The sequence below is a fragment of the Scatophagus argus genome, chromosome 21 (genome assembly GCF_020382885.2).
Source record: "Scatophagus argus isolate fScaArg1 chromosome 21, fScaArg1.pri, whole genome shotgun sequence".
Classification (NCBI taxonomy): Eukaryota; Metazoa; Chordata; class Actinopteri; family Scatophagidae; genus Scatophagus; species Scatophagus argus.
Window position 1 is genome coordinate 8,383,363 of NC_058513.1, and position 18,938 is coordinate 8,402,300.

At 40.8% G+C, this 18,938-nt stretch overlaps 2 protein-coding genes across 3 annotated transcripts; both read left to right on the plus strand.

Annotated features, from left to right (window-relative positions):
* Positions 1–52: 52 nt before the first annotated feature.
* LOC124052644 (sodium-dependent neutral amino acid transporter B(0)AT2-like) lies at positions 53–7,989 on the plus strand. 2 transcript variants are annotated; one of them, XM_046377131.1, is made up of 12 exons: positions 53–180; positions 2,347–2,545; positions 2,938–3,095; positions 3,690–3,810; positions 3,905–4,080; positions 5,361–5,471; positions 5,565–5,806; positions 6,019–6,202; positions 6,292–6,493; positions 6,835–6,994; positions 7,103–7,265; positions 7,467–7,989. In XM_046377131.1, exons 2-12 carry the CDS (start codon positions 2,347–2,349, stop codon positions 7,704–7,706), a joined length of 1,956 nt encoding a protein of 651 aa, XP_046233087.1. In that variant the 5' UTR covers positions 53–180; the 3' UTR covers positions 7,707–7,989. The 2 variants fall into 2 exon arrangements, with proteins under 2 accessions (XP_046233087.1, XP_046233088.1); XM_046377132.1 differs by lacking the exon at positions 53–180 and adding an exon at positions 1,489–1,632.
* Positions 1,504–18,559, plus strand: LOC124053095 (sodium-dependent neutral amino acid transporter B(0)AT2-like). The gene is made up of 12 exons (XM_046378058.1): positions 1,504–1,640; positions 13,775–13,973; positions 14,643–14,800; positions 15,023–15,143; positions 15,238–15,413; positions 15,880–15,990; positions 16,084–16,325; positions 16,804–16,987; positions 17,077–17,278; positions 17,691–17,850; positions 17,959–18,121; positions 18,347–18,559. The coding sequence occupies exons 2-12, from the start codon at positions 13,775–13,777 to the stop codon at positions 18,557–18,559; spliced, it is 1,929 nt and encodes a 642-aa protein (XP_046234014.1). The 5' UTR covers positions 1,504–1,640.
* Positions 18,560–18,938: the final 379 nt, after the last annotated feature.

Below are 18,938 nucleotides of genomic sequence, written 5' to 3' on the forward strand. Positions count from 1 at the left end.
GTGGTGTCACATTTCATAACAGTCCTCAAGTGGACGTGGTCAAGTCACCATTTTGTATTCGCCAATAGAGAGATATGGGCGGAGTCAGGTGAAAGAGAAAGGTTATCACTTCTGACTTGACTTTGATGTGAAGACACTGAGGATAATTTTGCAAGGACCTCAGCTATTTGATACCACAAGGTATTTATCAGTTCTTCACAAATAGCCTACATTCCGTTGTTTCAAAGCGCATATGCTGTTTGTTTATGAGCTGCTCGCGGCTGTAGACTTTCGTTTTATTTGCCTCAACAAGAAGCTTACGTGGCATACAATGTGTGTGCGTGTGTGAGTGTGAGACTATGCGACTGGTGGGACCTGCCGTGAATGCTGTGGGACCAATAACTTTAACGTGAAAGATGAGTTTGAAACTTCGCAATGCTGTTAATGATCATAGGACTCAAAATTATTCCAGTCCGCTACAAAACCTACAAAGCCATGCTTTCGTGCTTCATGACACGAGGAGACGATTGCATCAGCATACCCTCTCTTTTCTTTTTTTTTTGAAAATGAACCGAAACAAGCAAAAAACAAACAAACAAACAAAAAAAGCTAACACAGGTGAGATTTCATGCAGTAAGGGTGGTTCAAATTATTCAACTTTATTCCATCAACTTGTCAATAATGTGACTTAACAATATCAAACAACCCCTGCGATGGCATTTAAAAGACCCGGTGAAAGGTGGGTGGGATCCCGACCTTTACTTTTCTGTAAACTGCGCGTTCAACCTGGCAACCCACAGTCACACGTGCTGGGAAGCTGAATGTTGAGCGGATCTCTTAGCTTATGCGGCGTTCAGGGCTCCTGGTACGTGTGAGAGACCCGCTGGAACGCAGTCATGTCGAATTGAATTAGATGTATCTCGAAAATAGTGTTTATACAAAATCAGTGCATCAGTAACATTAATTCAAAGAAAAAAAAATGACAAACGTAAATGTCCAAAAATACTGTCAGGAACGTATTCTCCCATTGTGAGAATATTGTTATGAGTTTCGATGATTTGCTGACTGTTTTATAATATTCAAAGTAAATAATGATACTTTTAGGTTCGCACGTAAATAAAGATTTTTCAAGATATCACCTTCTGCTCCGGAAAAGAACAGATATAACTGACAGATATTATTTATATATTGACAGATATAAATAATGAATAAACTATTAAAAGCTGACGTGTTCTGTCGAGCTGTTCGCGTGTTCTACTTGTGCGCGCTAATAACGGTGTACAATTTTCGTGCAGCTCCCTGAAACCAGCACCGTAGGTGGGGTCCATTATATTGCATCACGCGGAAGAAAAGCGCTTTATGAACTGCAAGAAAGCGCGGCTATAAACTGCGTGTACACGGATGTTATTTGTTTTTCCACCCCATGTGGCTGTCAGCAATAATGTACCTCGTGTATTACATTTAATTTGAGTTGTAGAAACATAGGAATAACTTAGGTCGAGTGTGCTTGGTTGTCAGCAGCGAGGGACCGAAACGCTACTACACGTGTTTGCATCTTCTGAACGGACCGAAGAACAAAATAGTGTCGTCGACTTCCTCCGTTTTCTATCGTCTCCAGCGTTTCTTCTACCTCCTCCTTGAACACAGTAGCTGGTGAGCAGGTTAGTTTGGTTTATCAGAGACGTTTCGGTGTACACGTTCCCTACAAAGACATACGATCTTTGCTAGTTCTTTAGCTGGTTCCAGTTCAGTTGCTGCACAAACAGATTAGAGCTGAGTTTATTTCCTGGAGGCAAAGGTGATATAAGATTGGTTAGCACGATAAGTGCTCTAAGTAATGTGAAATATGAGGATAAATGTTTACTGCATCTATCCAGTCTAATCGGGGATTATTTCAAATCCGGGTTAGTAGGTGAATACTATTAGCGTAACTGATCACCAGGCTGCTTTTACGTACACTCAGACTGTTTCATGCATTGTCCTTTCTGTCAGGTCCTACTCTCATTCATGTAAGTAGGGTGGACAACATTACAGACATCTCCATTATAGCATTTCTCAGTTCACCAGCACTACTACTGCAGCCTGCAAATATAGCTGAACGAACACTGTGCAGGGCTGTGGTACTAGACTACATCAATTTTAGGAAGGTGTACCTTAGTAACTGGCAACTGAGTGCACACACACACACACACACACACACACATACACATACACACACACTGTTCAACTGCAGAAAAGTCATTCAGAAATTTTTAAATAAATACACCATAGCTGCGTTGGTCGTCTTGCTGCAGACTGCTTCACCAGTGCAGTTGTTAAAATGTGTGTCTTGATCAGTTTCTTTCCCCCCCTCCCATACTACCTTAGATGGAGAAGCAGCCATTGCCAGGTGACGATGACAAGACAGGAACCATGGAGTCAGAGACTGATCAGCAGGGCTCATCTGAGCCAGCAGCTCGAGCAGGATGGAACAGTAAAATAGAGTATTTTTTGGCTCAGGTGGGATTCAGTGTTGGGCTTGGCAACGTCTGGAGGTTTCCATATTTGTGTCATCAAAATGGAGGGGGTGAGTACTTATTATTATTGCTGTTATTATTATTATTATTATCTTCATCATGTTAGATGGCTGCCACAAGTTTGGGACCTGTGGGTCCCATGGGACCAAACACGAATGTTGTGGTTGCAAGATATTCAGTATTTACTCAAAGGAAAGTTTACTAAACAAATAAATGAATAAACTAAACAATGTTGCTCTTAAGTCTTTTGTTTGAACCATTTGGTTTCTGTCTATTTTCAGGAGCAATTAAAAAACAACTAAAAAACAAATACATGCATAAATACTGAAATTTTGCTTGCACTGTATTTAAGCAGAATAGTCTGGCCAAAACATCTTCTTGTCTTTTATTGTATAAAATTGTGGTGCTCACTGACTAACTACTGGATACCCTCTCTCCTCAGGAGCTTTCCTCTTCCTGTATGTGCTGTTGATGCTGGTTGTGGGAATCCCCTTATTCTTCCTGGAGCTGGCAGCCGGTCAGGCCATCCGACAAGGCAGCATCGGAGTGTGGAAGTACATCTCCCCCAGGCTCGCAGGGATCGGCTACTCCAGTTGTGTGGTAAGAATCTGTTAAATGATTGACTTACCTTCCAATAGCCTTAGATTGTTCAGTGTATGATATTGCATGCATTTCAAGTGACACTTTTACTGTTATAAATGTTACACATTTATGCTTCACTGAGTTATTTTCTGTTTTCCTTTTGCCACCATCTAGAACAGCACATTCCTATTGCTGTAAGTGTAAGGAGTAATGGTGTTTACCCATTTAATGAAAGTATAGGGATAGCAAACAAAGATGCGATGATGTGTACTGTAAGGTCGGGCAGCATTTTGATATTGTTGAATCGAGAATGAATGTGCTGCATATGAATGAAATGTCAGCATGGTCTAAGCATTGTCAATAAAAGATTTAATATTCACTTATTCACTTGTGCTGATTATAATAATGTGCTGATAATACCGGTTTTTGTTTTGTTTTTTTGTTTTTTTTACAAAAAGGGATGAAGTACTTTCTTTGGATTATTGTCTTTGACGAGGACATTATTTCAGCTGTAGAGAGAAACATGTGTCTTATTACCACATACGTAGGTTGCATTTATCCTTGAAAACGTTAAACCTTCTTATTAATCAAATAACCATGTTCCATCCTCAGGTGTGTTTCTTTGTGGCTATCTACTACAATGTAATCCTTGCATGGAGTCTTTTCTATCTGGGGAAATCGTTCCAGTACCCTTTGCCTTGGGAGCAGTGTCCAAAACAGGGGAACGTAACAGGTAAACACATAACACTAAGGTTCAAAAGTGACTGCATTAGCTGTGCGTCATATGTAAGACTACGAACTGATCGTGATTTTTCTTTACACACCAGTACAAGAATGTGAAAAGAGCTCGCCCACATCATATTTCTGGTACCGCGAGGCTTTGGACATCACAGACTCGATTGATGAGACTGGCTCTTTCAACCCTTACATTGTCTGCTGTCTGCTGGCTGCCTGGACCATTGTGTGCTTGGGAATGTTCAAGGGTATCAAGAGTTCTGTCAAGGTGATATTCTTTGCTTTCTTTTAGCATCTGACAGATGTTTCAGTAGAGCTGTGATGATCAAGAGATTTAAACTAGGGTTGTTTGTTTTCCCCATCGCCCACCCTCCCAGCAAAACAGTGAAGGAAGCATGCCAAAAAAAGTCTCAACCCCAAGATTTTCTTAGCATTCAACTTAATATGAATAACAAAATGAGGGGAGAATTGAGTGCTCTGCTGTGTTGTTATTAATGTTATGTCTCCTGCTGTAAGGAGCAGTGAGACAGCGAGTGGGTGCAGTGTTTTTCATGTGAAACAGACTCAGCAATTTGTTACCTGAAAGTTAAGTTTAGGTTGTTTAATGTTGCAGAGTCTGTTGGTCAGCTGATCTCATTTGTACTGCCGATTGCTGCTCCGTTCAGCTAAAGTTAGGCTCTGAGTGATGGTGTACAAAGTACCGACAATACATGGCTCGTTCTTCTAGAGGCAATTACTTAGTCAATAGATGAAAAAAAAATGTCTAACTGGTGCCTAATGAGATATTTCAGCATTGAAAATGGTCAAAGTTAAAAGTGTCTTAATCAACCAGATGCACTATTTGCTTTCCACAGCCACACGCATCAGTCATTTCTGTTCCAGCAAGACAAGTTTGGTTGCCCAGATTTCTGTGGTGCAACCAAAATCAAAATCCTGGCTTCATGCCTGGTTCAGAAGCTTCAAACACTGCAGCTACTGTGAAATGAATTCCTGGCAGTTACTAGGTCAGTTACTTCTTCAAAGAAAGGGTGCAACGGTTGTTCCTCTGCTGAGCGTTATCAGCCAGTATTCATCCCAAATAGTTTGATTGGTGGTCCCTGTAAAGGCTAATCACAAGAACTAGTTTCTCTTTGCACCAGTACAATGTAATGGCTTGCAGGGCTTGAACGGCATCCTATTCTCCTGTGAGGGGCGATGAAAAACGAGTGTGTTTGGCGTGACTAGGATATAACAAATGACAAACTCAACTGAGCATGACCATTACTGGCTGGCTACTTGGCACAAGGTATGTCAAAAATCTGAAGGTTCTGAAGTTTTTCTGCAGTACCCGTCCATCTGTCGCTCAGCCACAAATGGCTTGTTGGGACAAATTTGTTGGACTGGTCAAACGGAGGGAGCAGGGCAGGTCTTTATCAAAATCAGCAGGAGGACAATTAGTTGGCTGTTATCAGCCCAGGAGCAGCAACAGTACTTGTACACGTGGGCAAAGCCAAATAAGTGACTTTTGCTGCTATTTTGTAGATTTAAACATCCTTTCTCATGTTCTAGGTGATGTACTTCTCTTCCATCTTCCCCTACGTGGTGCTGTTCTGCTTTCTCGTCCGAGGACTCCTGCTGGACGGGTCCTTAGAAGGAATCACCTACATGTTCTACCCCAAGGTATGTGCACATGATGTGTCTTTTTGAGTGCAGAGGGGATGCAGACATGAGTATTTCCCTAACACACCTCTTGTTCCTTCTACATGTTTACAGCCAGAAATTTGGGGGGATGTGCAGGTGTGGCGGCAGGCAGCAACGCAGGTATTCTTTGCCTTAGGACTTGGCTTTGGGTCCATTATTGCCTACTCATCCTACAATCCCAAGAACAACAACTGCCACCGCGATGCCTTCACTGTCTCTGCTATAAACTTCCTCACATCTGTACTGGCCACCCTAGTGGTGTTTGCTGTGCTTGGTTTCCGTGCAAAGGAAAAGGTCATGAAATGTGTAGTCAGGTATGTTTAATCAGATGATTAATATTGAATTGTGCATAAAAAGACCTGCAAAATATGATGACTTCAAATGTTATTCGTGAGAATAGAAATATTTGTATATATTAATGTTGTAAGCTTCCTCTTCTTTACATTTGTCATGGCTCATGCCAAATGTGTTTTTAATATCTTTTATGTTTGAAATCACATTTTATTTTGTCTTGTTCTTTTCTCAGTAATATGAAGACATTTTCAGATCAGTTTCACAGTGGTGTTGTGGACCAAAACCTGATTCCAGCCTTCAACTATTCTGATCCCAGTTCAGTGGCTTTAGAGGACTACAGTGCCTGGTTTAAACAGTATGGAAATTCTGTCCCTGGAAACTTAACAGAGTGTGACCTGGAAAAAGAGATGCAGAAGGTAAAGACTGTCAATTTGCTGTGGTGGATGTTTTTTTATTGGTGTGTTGTATATAACAACTAAAGCTGGCACATCTTGTTTGTTGTTAGGGTGTGGAGGGCACAGGCCTGGCTTTTATAGCCTTCACAGAGGCCATGACACTCCTGCCTGGTAGTCCCTTCTGGTCAGCACTCTTCTTCCTCATGCTGCTCAACTTAGGACTCAGCACCATGTTTGGCACTATGGAAGGCATCCTCGCTCCACTCACTGATCGCTTCAAAACCCTGGCCAACAACAAGACCAAACTCACAAGTAAATGCCTGTTCACTTGTTTCACTTCCACGACTCAGGATAGTTAGAGAGCTGGGTTTTATTTTCACTGTACATTAAGACTGGAGAATTTTAAATATGTCTGAATTTGAAAAATGAATGGCCATTTTTGGAAATCAGGCTTAATGCTTATGGTGTTATTAGCAACATTGGGTTCAACATAGCTCATAGTTATTGGGTCAAGCCTATTTTGCGATGAGACTTCTGGTGGTGGAGAGAGCATCAACGCTGTCTTGATTTCTTTTCTGTGTTTGATTGCGTACGCTGTGTTTAAAGTTGTTGTTTCATCCTAACGTGTCTGTTCTGTTTTTATATTGTTGCAGTCTTCAGCTGCATCATTGGCTTTTTAATTGGCCTTCTCTTCGCCCAGCGTTGTGGGAACTACTTTGTGATGATGTTTGATGATTACTCCGCCACTCTGCCCCTCATCATTGTGGTGGTGTTTGAGACCTTCAGTGTGTCTTGGCTGTATGGAGCTGACAGGTGAACTCTTGAAATGGTCAAACCTACGCAGATGTCAACTCTTCTCTATCAGTGTTGGTCATGACAAATGTGTAGTTTCTGAAATTTTGTCACTCTTTGTACCTGAAGATTCCTTGATGACATTGAGGGGATGCTGGGCTGGCGTCCCAGTGTGATTTACAAGTACCTGTGGAAATACATCTGCCTGCTTGCTATGCTTGGGCTGCTGGGAGCCACCGGCATCCGTATGTTCATCAAACACCCAACATATATGGCCTGGAACCAAGAGAAGGTATGAAGAGTTATACTAAGATACTATTAAGAAAAAAACTATTGCAAATGTTAACACATATTCTACACCTGCTTCCCTTCCATAAGGAAGCAAGTGATGGTGACTTTCTCTCACTTCACATTAAATATGTAAAGCAGAGGAGTAAAAGTTGTGGTTGTCTAAAGTGTTAAGTGATGATGAATTTGATTCTCTCTTGTTCAGGCTTCCGAGGAACACCTGGCGTACCCTGGCTGGGCTCTGGCCGTTTTGGCTATACTGATCATGTTTGCCATGATGCCTGTCCCAGTGGCTTTAATCCACAGAGTTCTGAAAGACAGAACAAACCAAACAACCAGAGATACAGAGATCGGTCAGTACAGCATTGTTGACACTGATGACAAGTGTGAAACCGCTATGACTGACATGTCAGAGCTGGACCAAAGGAACGGCCACGCTGACTAATTTCCCTCAACAGTGGACATGATGTTACTGTTTTTTCTTTTAATATCTGAAGACTTTTCCCACCTTTTTTATTTATTAAATCCAGACATATTCAAAAGATTTTTACTTTTTAAAAATACTGCAACAAGTGCAACTTTAACGTATTTGTAATATTGAAAAACGAAGATGTGGAACAAATGGTTTATTTCTGTTTGGTAATTACGAGTTTTTACGAGAATTTGTAACACCTGTTGTCCAAATGAGCTGTAACAATGTTTTGCAGTTTTCAGTGTAAACCACAGACATAATATCCATCCATCCATCCATCCATCCATTTTCTATACCGCTTATCCGTCAGGGTCGCGGGGGGGCTGGAGCCTATCCCAGCTGACTACGGGCGAGAGGCGGGGTACACCCTGGACTGGTCGCCAGTCAATCGCAGGGCCAACACACAAAGACAAACAACCACACACTCTCACACTCACACCTAGGGGCAATTTAGAGTAGCCAATTAACCTAATGTGCATGTTTTTGGTATTGTGGGAGGAAGCCGGAGTACCCGGAGAAAACCCACGCAGGCACAGGGAGAACATGCGAACTCCACATAGAAGGGCCCAGACCGCAGACATAATATCATTCTTTTAATTTTTGTATGAATAGCACTTGTGGCATGTTTTACCAAAAAAAGACATTTATTTTGCTCTTTTTTTAATTTCATAGAAGAAACGTCGCGTGAGAGTTATAAAAGTTAAAAAAAAGCATAATTTCAAGAATCCATAAATGACAACGTGGGTCCCAAAAAATTTGTCAGTTTTTCAGAATCCGACGCCTCACAGTCTTCATTGCATTATAACAGAATCAGAATTCACTGTTCAAAGACTCTCCTAGACGCAAGCTCTTGTGTTCATTTACCTTAAACACTTAACTCAGTGTTGTTTTTCCAGCCCCGTAAATGAGACAGTTATTATCAAAATTGTTTTAGGTTGGGAATTAGATTTTGTTTGAGTTACAATGAAAAAGCTGAGCCTGAATTAAAACGATGATGATAGGATAATGTATGTTAAGGATAATGATGGCTTTAGAAGGCTGCCACATCAGGACAGAGTTCATTCGACTATGTTTTATCTCAGTACAGCTGTTTGTTACAGTATTGCTGTTGTTCACGAGAAGCCATCCAACTGTGTTTACAGCTCAACATGCACCTGAGGCCTGTACAACAAAGCAGGTTCAGCATAACAGGATATCTTTCTGTTATCTGTCTTCACTGATCCTAGCAACCACAGTTACACTAAGCTATAACACGACGACTGTCATGTGTTACCCCTAAAGTTACCTCACTAACACCAAATCTTGCTTTAGTACAGGCCTTTGAGCCACTGTGCTGCTTCAGTTTGATACACTGCATGTTTGCAGGTGTTCTGTGTAGCTACACAAGTCACACTACATGTGTGTTATCCTTCTCTGTTTAAACTGACCTGAATTCCAACAGATGATTCACAGTCTCTGAGCGAACAGCATTTGCTTTGGTTAAAAGTCATTGTTATGTCTTTGTTTTACTGGTGAAAGATATCAAGTCGGACTCTGAATGTCTGAGTTTCCATCATCCTGTCACATTGATTTCTGTGATGTCAGACAATGGCAACAAAACCACTGGGGGGGGGGGGGGGGGGGGGTTCAGTCATACAGTGTTGTGGAAGCGTTAAGGTCAACTCCTATATGTAATGTAAAAATGTATATAGCACAAGTTTAAAAAAAAATCAACCAAGAACACATAATTGAAAATAGGTGAGTTTTTAAACATTTGTTGTTATTGAAACTCTACATGACGTGTTGATTTTTGTTAGTTTGGGAAAAGTATTTGCATATTTGTTTGAACAGGCTATACAAAGTACTACAGAAAGTACTCTTTCAGATTTTATGTGGATTTAATTTAAGGTGTTTATTTCGTAAAAAGTTTTAAAACATAATTGCTCGGTCATGTCTTGTTTTTTGTAGCCATTTGTCTAAAAAACTTTAAAGTGTCAATTTTTACAGTTTCAGTGGATTACTATCAACACTTAAATGCAGTTGTATGATTGTAACACAACTAAGTGCCTTTTAAATTTAGTGAGGCTGATTACACAAGATTTCACAAGCTTTTTAACATATTTAGCATTTTAAAGACCTTAGTTTTGGCAGATTTCACTTTTCAGCAATGTGTGTAGTCTGTGTGTATATAATGAATGTTTAATGAAAATGTGATATAAAACCATTTCAGTGTAATATATTTTAGCTATTATGAAATGTTTTCTTGAAATGCAGCTTAAGCTTGTAGTTTAAACATTACTTGGACTTTTTCCCAACAAGATGACTTGTTTTTTATATTTACATGTATAGAAAGTGATTTTCAGGGTATTTGTCTTGTCCTTTATAGAAAAGGTGCTCTGAATCTGAATAAATTCTGTTTTGCAAGTATGAATTAGTTGTGCAAAAGAGATATTTTGAGCTGGGAAATACGATTGAATCATTTTCCTCCATTATACAGAACATAAATGTGTTAAATGCAACATGTTATGTTATCTTCTCACCCATGTTTGTCTAATATTTCAAGGTTTGTACAGTATAGTGGGCTGGTGTTTGCCAAGTCAGTTAAGTGAAAGTTGGCCCAAAAGTGTTTAAGTGCTGCTAAGAGGCCCCGAATATCGAGGCCAGATATTGATTGAATATTTTGCTGACACAGCAGTTCCGACAACCACTCTCCAGATAGTGACGTTTTCTTTCCATTACTTACTTTGGCAAGCCCAGTGTATACAGTTTTCTAGTATTTCTTGCAGGGCGCCGCCACTGAAGCATTTGTGGTTGTCTAACGTCACTTCAGAGTTGCTGGCAGTTTTCCATGGACTAAGAAGCATTTCTGTAGTCATGTTCTCCGTCAACATCCTGGCTGAGTGCTGCTGGCCACCTGCACTCTTATCTGTCTGGGAAAAGCTGTGCCATGTCAAGGCTTCTGCTAAAGTAGATGTCTCAACATCAAGGACAACATGCTTTTTTGCCTGATGAAGCTAAATCTGCCTGACTGGGAAATATTTTTAAGTTTTCCCAGCTCTGACTGACTGCAGGCAGATTTCGCTTCATGTTTGTAAAACCTGACGGCTTGTATTTGCATATTAAATGCAGGTGTCCTGAAATGTGATGACTGAAGCTGTGACCTGTGTTCATAGATCTGACCTGCTGTAGTTTTAGCTTTTCAAAACAATCTTTTCACTGATAGTGAATAGTTAAAACATTTCTTGGTTATTTTCTTCCATATCAGTCCTTGAGCAGTTTGAGTGTCCTCACCAGACAGTGCAGACTGTGTAAAGGGAACACACACCACCCTGAATGAAAAATGTTTCAAACCAGCCAGCTCACAGGGCCAAATATCAGACTGTTAGATCTCCAGATTGTTAATCAACAAGGACAGAGTGAAATATGATACATTTTCATGCCTCTAAAAAAACAAACAAACAGCTGATTGATATCAATTTTTTTTTATCAATCATGATGATTGATTTTTCAGTGAACTTTGCATCTGTCAGATCGATTGGCCACAGGCTTGAGTTCTCTTCCTCTTTGCTGGCTTTGTTTTATTGTGTTTCAGGCAATTGATTGGGTGGAGCTGAGAACTCATTGGATCCGACTCACCTGAGCTGGTTGGGATCAGGAAGTCATAAAGCAGCCCTGAAAGACGTTCTCACCCTCCTCCCTTCGCCTGCCAGCTGAGATTTTTTCTGTTTGTGGTTTGTGTTTGATACTAATACACACAGACATTGCACTTGTCCAGATCTGCTGACAGACACACCCACTGTCTTGTTTAATTAACTTCATCAAAACCTTTGTCATTAAAACAGTGTAGTCTCCCTCTTTTGTCACATACCTTTGAGCCTGGTTGTGACAGTAAATTAATGAATTTAACAATAAAATAACCCTTGATGTCCTTTATCCAGAGAATCTTTTAGGTTTCTATATTCTGCATTATTTTTAGACTTAAGTAAAAAATAAAAGTCTACAATGCTAGATGTTAACATTCAGTTGCGCATGATGGTTTCTCTTCCTGTCAAAAGGACTCAAATGCTCAAATGCTCCTGTTGCCTGAGATTGAAGCAGTACATTTATGTGTCAGTAGGGAGCGCTGCTTCACTCAGAGCATTTCTTTACTGAACATCATCCTGTTTCAGAAGGTTGCGTGACCTCTGCAAAAACATTTCAGCTCTTGTTTTGTCATTTTGATATTAAATGCCTCACAGTTTTCATTGCCTTCAAATCACTGCTGTCTATCTGTTCAAACTGCAGCTTCAAGGTTAAGTTTCTAAATGTTTGTAGAGGATTCACAGGTGTACCTGTGGTAATACTGAGGGTCCTGGAAAACAATTACAATTGTTTTGATCGATTAACATTTTATCTTTCCATTTGTAGGTGTACCATTGGTGACCCACATGGCAGGCCTGGCAGCCCTGTGCCTGCTGCTGGTGTTTCCACTGAGCAGCTCCCAGAGCGCCCTGCAGTCTGAGCAGGAGATCAGTGGCCATCAGGCCCCGGCAGGACCTCCTCCACCACCTCACATAGAGACTTTCTCAGAAAAGAAAAAACTACTTATTTAAATGCAAAGCAAACATGTAAGTGCAATTCAGAGACATGTTGTCCAGTAGAACTGCAAGTATCCAACCTGCACATTGTTAATGTTTCAAATGCAACACATGATAAACAAGGATGCCCCCAGTCGGAACAGGATTGGTGTGTGATACCTCTTACCTATCACTCTGGTGGTCTTTGTTCTGTGTTTGTGCCTCCCTCAACTCTATTTGCTGAATGTTAATGTGCTCATGTTTGACCAGACTCGTGCTGTAATCGTGTTGCCTGCTGTAATCTTCTACGTGCTGCACTCCCTCCCAGTTGAGTTTTGCCTTTTTGTTTTATCAGCATCATATTAGAAAACTGATTGGGTGTCTCATTCAGCCCGATAGGACCAAGTCTCTTTGTTGTCATTTTCATTACATCACAGTGTATCAGTGTACAGTTCAGTAACTGCAGGCAAACCAAACTCATCCAACCATGTCTTTATGGGCTTTGCTTTGTGCACTGGTTCACAGCCATGCTGGAACAGTAAAGGGCCTTCAAACTGTTGCCACAAGGTTGGAAGCATAGCATCGTCCAAAATGTCTTGGTATGCTGAAACATTAAGATTTCCCTTCATTTGAAGTAAGGAGCTGAGCCCAAACCCTGAAAAACAGCCCCATGCCAATACTTTTGTCTTTATCATATCCATGGCCTGAACTAACCCTGTGCAAATTTCCATGTTTCCATTAGCTGAGGGGTGAACCCAGCGGTGATTACAAAGTTTACTGGCTCCCGTCACCATACAGCAGGGAAACATGTGTGGGATATAAAAAAAACAAAAACATTTAAGATATTTAAAATAAACACCACATTTAAAGCTTGATGTCCCTAATTTAAGTCAGAAAAAGAAAAAACTAAATTTTCACTTTTGCACCACCCACTCTCCTCTCTTAAATAAAGAAGAGTCATTTAATGTAATTACCATAGTCATGAAGTAAATACAGCTTTAAGCTACCTTAGATACATTTAATGTGGAAAATAGAAATAAGAAGAACAAATAGTATCGTCGACTTCCTCGGTTTTCTGCCGTCTCCAGCATTTCTTCCACCTCCTCCTTGAACACAGTAGCTGGTGAGCAGGTCAGTTTGGTTTATCAGAGACGTCTTGGTGTACACGGTCCCTACAACGATGCACGGTCAGATGATGACGCTGTAGTTCTTTAGATTGACTTCAGATATCGCGCAATGATATTGGACCCATGTGGTCTAAGAGGGGATTATTTAAAACTTGGCGTAGAAAGTGGATTTATTTAGGATAATTGATAAGCTGGTGGGGAAAACTGACTGCTTTAATGTACACTCGGTCTCATGCACCATTAAACTTGAATAGAGTAAAATAAAGTTGAATGAAGACGTTTCAATACAGTTTCAATAAAAACAGATTATGAAGGTAGGATATATGACAGGGATCAGTTTCAGCCATAGTAGTAAGTCTTTTTTATTCTTTCGTCTTAGATGGAGAAGCAGCCTTTGCCAAGTGATGATGCCAAGACAGGAACCATGGAGTCAGAGACTGATCAGCAGGGCTCATCTGAGCCAGCAGCTCGAGCAGGATGGAACAGTAAAATAGAGTATTTTTTGGCTCAGGTGGGATTCAGCATCGGCCATGGAACCATCTGGAGGTTTCCATATTTGTGTCATCAAAATGGAGGGGGTGAGTACTTATTATTATTAGTATAACTATTATTATTATTATTATTATCTTCATCGTGTTAGGTGGCTACCACAAGTTTGGGACCTGTGGGTCCCATGGGACCAAACACGAATGTTGTGGTTGCAGGATATTCAGTATTTACTCAAAGGAAAGAGTTTGTAGTCAGCCGCACAGGACAAGCAGGTGATGAAAGAGAGACTTAACCAAACATGTAAAAATGCTTTCATTACCAAATGTTTAAGCCTATGCAGTACACTTCTTAACATTTTGCTTTATAGATGTATAAACTATCCGTAAATAAACTGAACAATGCTCCTCTTAAGTCTGTTGTTCAAACCCTCTGGTTTCTGTCTCTTGCCAGGGGACGTGATATAAACTCCAAGATTAACAAATACAAATACGGCCCATAACAATTTAATCGTTTTATCTGTGAATGCTACTTGGTTATTTTTACTTTCAATGAGGCTTACTGTCAGTTTGTTTTATAATTGTGGTTTACAAAACCATTGAGGCGTGATATACAGATTTCTGAAGAACACTGTCAGAATCAAAATTCTGTTTGCAATAGATTGAAGGAAGATAGCATGGCAGAAACATCTGCTTCTCCTCCAGAATATCACATCGTGCAGCTCATTGACTGACTGACTGCTGGCCACCCTCTCTCCTCAGGAGCTTTTCTGTTACTGTTTGTGCTGTCGATGCTGGTTATGGGCATCCCCTTTTTATTTTTGGAGCTGGCAGCCGGTCAGGTCATCCGACAAGGCAGCATCGGAGTGTGGGAGTACATCTCCCCCAGGCTCTCGGGGATTGGATATTGTACCTGTGTGGTAAGAAGCTGATTGACTTGTCTTGTAATAGCATTAAATTAATGCTTTAAGTGTAATTATTGCTATAAGTGTAAGGCAAGGGAATAATGGTGTGTTTAAACCAATTAATAAAAACATTTGAACAGTGAACTAAGATGTGTACTAGTTACACAGCCTGCATGTTATCCTATAAATCATCGTTTTTTTCATTAACTGCGTAACCATGTTCTGAACTGTCCTCAGGTGTGTTTATTAATGAGTCTTTACCACAATGTAATCCTTGCATGGAGTCTTTTCTATCTGGGGAACTCGTTCCAGTACCCTTTGCCTTGGGAGCAGTGTCCAAAACAGGGGAACGTAACAGGTAAACACATAACATTAAGATTCAAAAGTGACTGCATTAGCTGTGCGTCATATGTAAGACTACGAACTGATTGTGATTTTTCTTTACACACCAGTACAAGAATGTGAAAAGAGCTCGCCCACATCATATTTCTGGTACCGCGAGGCTTTGGACATCACAGACTCGATTGATGAGACTGGCTCTTTCAACCCTTACATTGTCTGCTGTCTGCTGGCTGCCTGGACCATTGTGTGCTTGGGAATGTTCAAGGGTATCAAGAGTTCTGTCAAGGTGATATTCTTTGCTTTCTTTTAGCATCTGACAGATGTTTCAGTAGAGCTGTGATAGTAATAAAGTTGGCTTGGGTAGGTTTTTGGTTTTTCTCAGTTTGGTCCAGTGTACAAGCTTAAACCAGTTTAATTCCATACAAACCAATTGGACAAGTGGTGTTGTATGCAGTTCTGGTTCCCCTGCCCCATGCCTGTCAGAGCAGTGGAGGAAGTGCTCCCAGTATTTGTTCTTTAAAGTGTACTGAAGAAGTATCTCCTGCAGCATGACTAAATTGTATCAACAAGGAATAAAAGGTTTGGTTTGACAGGTTTGACTTAAAAAAAAAACAATAGCTAATGGTAGAGTTTATTAATTACTCGGTGTGTTATTTAGTTTTTGACACAAAGGGCCTGTGCGCACAGGGAAAACCAAACAAGCAACTTTTGCTGCTATTTTGTTGATTTAAACATCCTTTCTCATGTTCTAGGTGATGTACTTCTCCTCCATCTTCCCCTACGTGGTGCTGTTCTGCTTTCTCGTCCGAGGACTCCTACTGGACGGGTCCTTAGAAGGAATCGCCTACATGTTCTACCCCAAGGTATGTGCACATGATGTGTCTTTTTGAGTGCAGAGGGGATGCAGACATGAGTATTTCCCTAACACACCTCTTGTTCCTTCTACATGTTTACAGCCAGAAATTTGGGGGGATGTGCAGGTGTGGCGGCAGGCAGCAACGCAGGTATTCTTTGCCTTAGGACTTGGCTTTGGGTCCATTATTGTCTACTCATCCTACAATCCCAAGAACAACAACTGCCACCGCGATGCCTTCATCGTCTCTGCTATTAATATCTTCACCTGTTCGCTGGCCTCCCTAGTGGTGTTTGCTGTGCTCGGCTTCCGTGCCAAAAAACGAGTCATGAAATGTGTAGTCGGGTATGTTTAATCAGATGATAAATGTTGAATTGTGCGTAAAAAGACCTGCAAAATATGTTGACTTCAAATGTAACACACACACACACTGGTATACTTCCTCTATATCTTTATACACCGATCAACCACAACATTAACACCACTGACAGGTGAAGAGAGCAACATTAATTATCATGCTGACCAAATACCTCCCGCCAGGAGGCCCCATGCTCAATGCTCAGGACCCAAAGGAACCAACATTCCCACATTTCAATGCCAGTGACCACAAAATGCCCACAAAGGTCCCATCTCTCTTCCACTGACAGGTCAGCGTTGTTTAAGCAGCACAAGGGGAACCTACAAAATATCAAGCAGGTGGTTTTAATGTTGTAGCTGATCTGTGTATCTGTGTATTTATTTATGTGTAATACTGAACATGTTTTTAAACTTGATATCTTTTATGTTTGAAATCACATTTTATTTTGTCTTGTTCTTTTCTCAGTAATATGAAGACATTTTCAGATCAGTTTCACAGTGGTGTTGTGGACCAAAACCTGATTCCAGCCTTCAACTATTCTGATCCCAGTTCAGTGGCTTTAGAGGACTACAGTGCCTGGTTTAAACAGTATGGAAATTCTGTCCCTGGAAACTTAACAGAGTGTGACCTGGAAAAAGAGATGCAGAAGGCAAAGACTGTTAATTTGCTGTGGTGGATTTTTTTGTATTTAGTGTCTTGTACATAAAAACTAAAGCTGGCACTCTTGTTAATTTTCAGACTGTGGAAGGCCCAGGCCTGGCTTTTGTAGCCTTCACAGAGGCCATGACACTCCTGCCTGGCAGTCCCTTCTGGTCAGCGCTCTTCTTCCTCATGCTGCTCAACTTAGGACTCGGCAGCATGTTTGGCACTATGGAAGGCATCCTCGCTCCACTCACTGATCGCTTCAAAACCCTGGCCAACAACAAGACCAAACTCACAAGTAAACGCCTGTTCACTTGTTTCACTTCCGTGTAGCATGTCCTCCATATCACATTACTGACATGATTCAAGTTAGTTAGGGAGCTGGGCTTGTAAGAAGACGTGACATGTACCAGTACAGTAAAACACACTTCACTTCTTTGGCACATCAAAAAAACAAACTAATTTCAGTGAACTAACTCAAATTATTTTTATTGCTCACACTGGTGGTATTGGAACAAAAAAAAGGTCAAGTTTTGAAATGAAGGACAATCCATCAGCTGATTTCATTGACATGTTCAAGCAGAGAGAGAACAAAAGTTGTAAATTGATCTGCAAAGGTTATTCAGAATGAAACACAAATTGTCCAGTGCCTCTATTTTAAAGTTGTTGTTTCATCCTAACGTGTCTGTTGTGTTTTTATATTGTTGCAGTCTTCAGCTGCATCATTGGCTTTTTAATTGGCCTTCTCTTCACCCAGCGTTGTGGGAACTACTTTGTGATGATGTTCGATGATTACTCCGCCACTCTGCCCCTCATCATTGTGGTGGTGTTTGAGACCTTCAGTGTGTCTTGGCTGTATGGAGCTGACAGGTGAACTCTTGAAATGGTCAAACCTATGCAGATGTCAACTCTTCTCTATCAGTGTTTGTCACAACAAATATGTGGTTTCTGAAATTTTGTCACTCTTTGTTCCTGAAGATTCCTTGATGACATTGAGGGGATGCTGGGCTGGCGTCCCAGTGTGATTTACAAGTACCTGTGGAAATACATCTGCCTGCTTGCTATGCTTGGGCTGATGGGAGCCACCGGCATCCAAATGTTCATCAAACACCCAGCATATATGGCCTGGAACCAAGAGAAGGTATGGAAAGATATATTAAAGTACACTTTTAACCTTGAAAAGAAAATAGCTATTGGAGATAATGGAGGACGTGGACAGGGTTTTGTTTGTGGAGTTTGAACTCTTGAAGGTAACAATTGATTTCAAATTTCTCTCACTTCATATTAAATATGTAATACTCGGTCGTTGACAGTTCCAGATTGTTCTTGCGTTCTTGGGCGATAAATTTGATTCTCTTTTGTTCAGGCTTCTGAGGAGCACCTGGACTACCCTGGCTGGGCTCTGGCCATTTTGGTTATACTGATCATATGTGTCATAATGCCTGTCCCAGTGGCCTTTATCCACAGAGTTCTGAAAGACAGAACAAACCAAACACCCAAAGATACAGAGATCGGTCAGTACAGCATTGTTAAGGCTGATGGCAAGTGTGAAACCCTTAAGTATACTTTGGCACGATAATTTTAACCTTATTCTATTAGCTGCAGCCTCAGTTGTGTCAATTGAACTTTGGAGTAAAAAAGAAATCAATCTAAGAACATATTTCAGAGCAGTATGTAGGCTCATTTTTCTATATTTTAAGTACAACAAGTACAAGTCCTTATTGTTTTAATCAGTCTTTGTTGCAGGACGTTGGAATACAACAGCACAGTTAAATGACTTTGACGTGGCTTGCAGCCAGCAGGAAAAAAACTGAAATGAAGATGGAGAAGTGGAGCACAGGATCACCCCTCACACAATTCGCAACGGGCTCCATGGGATCTTTACCAAGGTGATGCCTTTATCCAAGAGAAGCGATTGGCCAGAAGGCAGTGCTTTTATACACATTTATCTGTTATCT

Coding starts and splice junctions, on each gene's coding strand:
- LOC124053095 (XM_046378058.1), top strand. CDS start 13,775: ATGGAGAAGCAGCCTTTGCCAAGTGATGATGCCAAGACAGGAACCATG. Junction 17,279..17,690: donor CAACAAGACCAAACTCACAA/GTAAACGCCTGT, acceptor ATATTGTTGCAG/TCTTCAGCTGCATCATTGGC. Junction 18,122..18,346: donor TGGCCTGGAACCAAGAGAAG/GTATGGAAAGAT, acceptor TCTTTTGTTCAG/GCTTCTGAGGAGCACCTGGA.
- LOC124052644 (XM_046377131.1), top strand. CDS start 2,347: ATGGAGAAGCAGCCATTGCCAGGTGACGATGACAAGACAGGAACCATG. Junction 2,546..2,937: donor GTGTCATCAAAATGGAGGGG/GTGAGTACTTAT, acceptor CTCTCTCCTCAG/GAGCTTTCCTCTTCCTGTAT. Junction 7,266..7,466: donor TGGCCTGGAACCAAGAGAAG/GTATGAAGAGTT, acceptor TCTCTTGTTCAG/GCTTCCGAGGAACACCTGGC.